This window comes from Oncorhynchus masou, chromosome 26 (assembly GCF_036934945.1).
Source record: "Oncorhynchus masou masou isolate Uvic2021 chromosome 26, UVic_Omas_1.1, whole genome shotgun sequence".
Lineage (NCBI taxonomy): Eukaryota > Metazoa > Chordata > Actinopteri > Salmoniformes > Salmonidae > Oncorhynchus > Oncorhynchus masou.
Genome location: NC_088237.1, coordinates 20297717 through 20301151, shown reverse-complemented (window position 1 = coordinate 20301151; position 3435 = coordinate 20297717). Strand labels below are relative to the sequence as shown.

The window sequence follows — 3435 nt, the reverse complement described above, 5'->3', positions numbered from 1 at the left end:
CATACATTCGATTGTAGGCTTGAAGGAGAGCACAGGTTTGAGTGGCACCTGAGTGCATCTGTTGTGCGTCTGAAATAGGGCACTCCGATTGTCCTTAGAAAGGAATGATTGGGAGAGTCTGGGGTCAGGGTTCAGGGGAGGGGGCAGACTTGTTGAAGGAGAAAATAGACTCCATTCCATCTGTCTGAACATTTCTGCCTCTGACAGTGGGGTTTGGACACATGAGCAGGGTAAAGCTTTAAAAGAGCCCAAGCAACCGCACCCGAAAGTTCATTTCACTTCCCCTCTGGACTGTTTGACACAAGTTGGTCTCTGAGTATTGTGTGTGTGTCTCCACTGGTCTTTCTTCCTTGACTGTCTGAGAGGCAGGCTTTAACATCATGTCTGACACAGCGGATATTGTGAAGGAATACGAGGAGGAGGAAGAAGTGGAGGAGGCACCTGAGGTGGAAGAGGAGGCTGAAGAAGAGCAGGAGGAGGATGAGGCAGATAAGGATGATGAGGTAGATGAGGAGGAGAGGGAACACGTTGAGGGGAGCGAGGGGGAGACCAAGCCACGGACCAAGTACATTACCAACATCGCTCCTCCCAAGCTGCCCGACGGCGAGAAGTTAGACTTTGATGACCTACACCGCAAGAGGCTGGAGAAGGACTTCAATGACCTGCAGAGCCTGATCGAGATGCACTTCTCCAGCCGCCAGAAAGAGGAGGAAGAGCTGGTGGCCCTCCGCAGCCGCATCGAGCGCCGCCGTGCCGACCGTACCGAGCAGCAGCGTGTGCGCGCCGAGCAGAACATTGAGCGCCAGGCTCGTCTTGCTGAGGAGCGGACCCGACGGGAAGAGGAGGCCAAGCTCCGCGCCGAGGAGGATGCCAGGAAGAAGAACGTCTTCTCCAATAAAGCGTTCGGCGGCTACATACAGAAGGGGGACGTGAAGAAGGGCAAGAAGCTGACCGGGCGCGAGAAGAAGACCAAGGCTCTGTTGGAACGCCGCAAGCCCCTCAACATCGACCACCTCAACCAGGAGAGGCTGGCGGAGAAGTCCCGCGAGCTCTGGCAGTGGCTGCGCCAGCTACACGCTGAGAAGTTTGACCTGGCCGAGAAGCTGAAGAGGCAGAAGTACGACGTGAATGTGCTGCGGAACCGCGTCAGTGACCACCAGAGGGGCTCCAAGGTGGCCAAGGCGACCCGCGGGGCGAAGAAGTTACGTTAGTCACACAGCAATGACCTCAACATTATCAGATTAGTCTAGCTGTCTTTGGACCGTTTTAAGTACAATCACCTGCTTCTGCTTTATTGGGTATAGGCCTGCTTGTTTGTTTGTTTGGGGGTTTCTACAGTATAACATTAGCTAAGCAGGTCTATAACTGATCAGCCTACATAATGTATTCACAGGTTTTGCACAGGCTGTAACATTCTTTGTTGACGATAGTTGCCTGATGGAAACATTTAATGTGGTTCACGAGGAATATGATTACTGATATCGTATTCACAGATAAAGCTAAATGTTTTAATAATGTTAATACAGTTTTTATTGATCATTCGAATAAAATGTGAATGTTTGATGCAGTTTTGGTCGTTATTATATCTAAGCAGTCTTTGTAGCTGGTTAGTTAAATTCCTCTCTTTCTACTGTGAGGGTTACTGAAACAGTCAAATGCAAGACAAAGAATAATGTACTACATTGCAAAATGTTTCTTTTTTTACATTAACAATACAACTCATGAATGTTTATTTGTTTGTCTTGGTCCAATTCTGAGAGTTGAAACGTGGCTCGTCACTGACAGGTGTGGCACACATTGAACTGTAAGGAGCTCATTTAGTCTCTGCCATGCTCAGGGTGGGGAATGCAGTTGTATTGACCTACAGAGTCTTGGCCAGGAGTTAACTATGGGTTAAATGAGCCCATCATAGAAATATAATTCAACTTCCTATAAGCGGTATCACCATTCAAGTCAATAGGTGGCTGTTGGGTGGACTGGTGGCCATATTGGGTGTACCCATAATCCATAATTCTATTTCTATGGAGCCCACCATCTTAACTGCCCCTGTCATTCCATTGCTGGGTGTTTATAGTCAGGAATCTCAGGGGCCATCCCCATTCAATCAACAGGAGACATAATGGATGTATCTATAGTACTCATTGGCAATGATGTACTGTAGATAATACATATCAATCCAATATATGAGGCGGTATAATTTACTCAACCACTTTTAGTGCTAAACAGTATTAACAAACATATTATGATCAGATGAATTTGCACTACTGAGATATTTGGCTGGAGTTGTGTCGTACGCTGGCTGTTTTGTACTTACTGGAGACAGTAGCCTGGACAATCACTAGAGGGCGCTAAGTGACAAGTTTGCAGTTGAACATGTGAATGTACAGTTGAAGTCGGAAGTTTACATACATTTAGGTAGAGTCATTAAAACTTGTTTTTCAACCACTCCACAAATTTCTTGTTAACAAACTATAGTTTCGGGCAAGTTGGTTAGGACATCTACTTTGTGCATGACACAAGTAATTTTTCCAACAATTGTTTACAGACAGATTATTTCACTTATAATTATTTCACTGTATCACAATTCCAGTGGGTCAGAAGTTTACATACACTAAGTTGACTGTGCCTTTAAACAGCTTGGAAAATTCCAGAAAATGATGTCATGGCTTTAGAAGCATCTGATAGGCTAATTGACATCATTTGAGTCAATTGGATGTGTACCTGTGGCTGTATTTCAAGGTCTACCTTCAAAAGTAGTGCCTCTTTGCTTGACATCATGGAAAAATCAAAAGAAATCAGCTAAGACCCCAGAAAAAAATTGTAGATCCCCACTAGTCTGGTTCATCCTTGGGAGCAATTTCCAAATGCCTAAAGGTACCACGTTCATCTGTACAAACAAAAGTACGCAAGTATAAACACCATGGGACCATGCAGCCGTAATACCGCTCAGGAAGGAGACGCGTTCTGTCTCCTAGAGATTAACGTACTTTGGTGCGAAAAGTGCAAATCAATCCCAGAACAACAGCAAAGGACCTTGTGAAGATGCTGGAGGAAACAGGTACAAAAGTATCTCTATCCACAGTAAAAAGATGCCTATATCAACATAACCTGAAATGCAGCTCAGCAAGGAAGAAGCCACTGCTCCAAAACCGCCATAAAAAAGTCAGACAACGGTTTGCAACTGCACATGGGGCAAAGATTGTACTTTTTGGAGAAATGTCCTCTTGTCTGATGAAACAAAAATAGAACTGTTTGGCCATAATGACCATCGTTATGTTTGGATGAAAAAGGGGGATGCTTGCAAGCCGAAGAACATCATCCCAAACGTGAAGCACGGGGGTGGCAGCATCATGTTGTGGGGGTCCTTGTCTGCAGGAGGCACTGGTACACTTCACAACATAGATGGCATCATGAGAAGGGAAATTGTGGCTATAT

At 45.5% G+C, this 3435-nt stretch overlaps 1 protein-coding gene across 12 annotated transcripts; it reads left to right on the top strand.

The window, feature by feature from the left end:
* Positions 1–292: 292 nt before the first annotated feature.
* On the top strand, positions 293–1535 carry LOC135514563 (troponin T, cardiac muscle isoforms-like). 12 transcript variants are annotated; one of them, XM_064937997.1, is made up of 2 exons: positions 293–428; positions 555–1535. In XM_064937997.1, exons 1-2 carry the CDS (start codon positions 381–383, stop codon positions 1209–1211), a joined length of 705 nt encoding a protein of 234 aa, XP_064794069.1. In that variant the 5' UTR covers positions 293–380; the 3' UTR covers positions 1212–1535. The 12 variants fall into 12 exon arrangements, with proteins under 12 accessions (XP_064794069.1, XP_064794067.1, XP_064794066.1 ...); XM_064937995.1 differs by having other exon boundaries at positions 549–1535; XM_064937994.1 differs by having other exon boundaries at positions 543–1535.
* The last annotated feature ends 1900 nt before the right edge of the window (positions 1536–3435 follow it).

Coding starts and splice junctions, on each gene's coding strand:
- LOC135514563 (XM_064937985.1), top strand. CDS start 381: ATGTCTGACACAGCGGATATTGTGAAGGAATACGAGGAGGAGGAAGAA.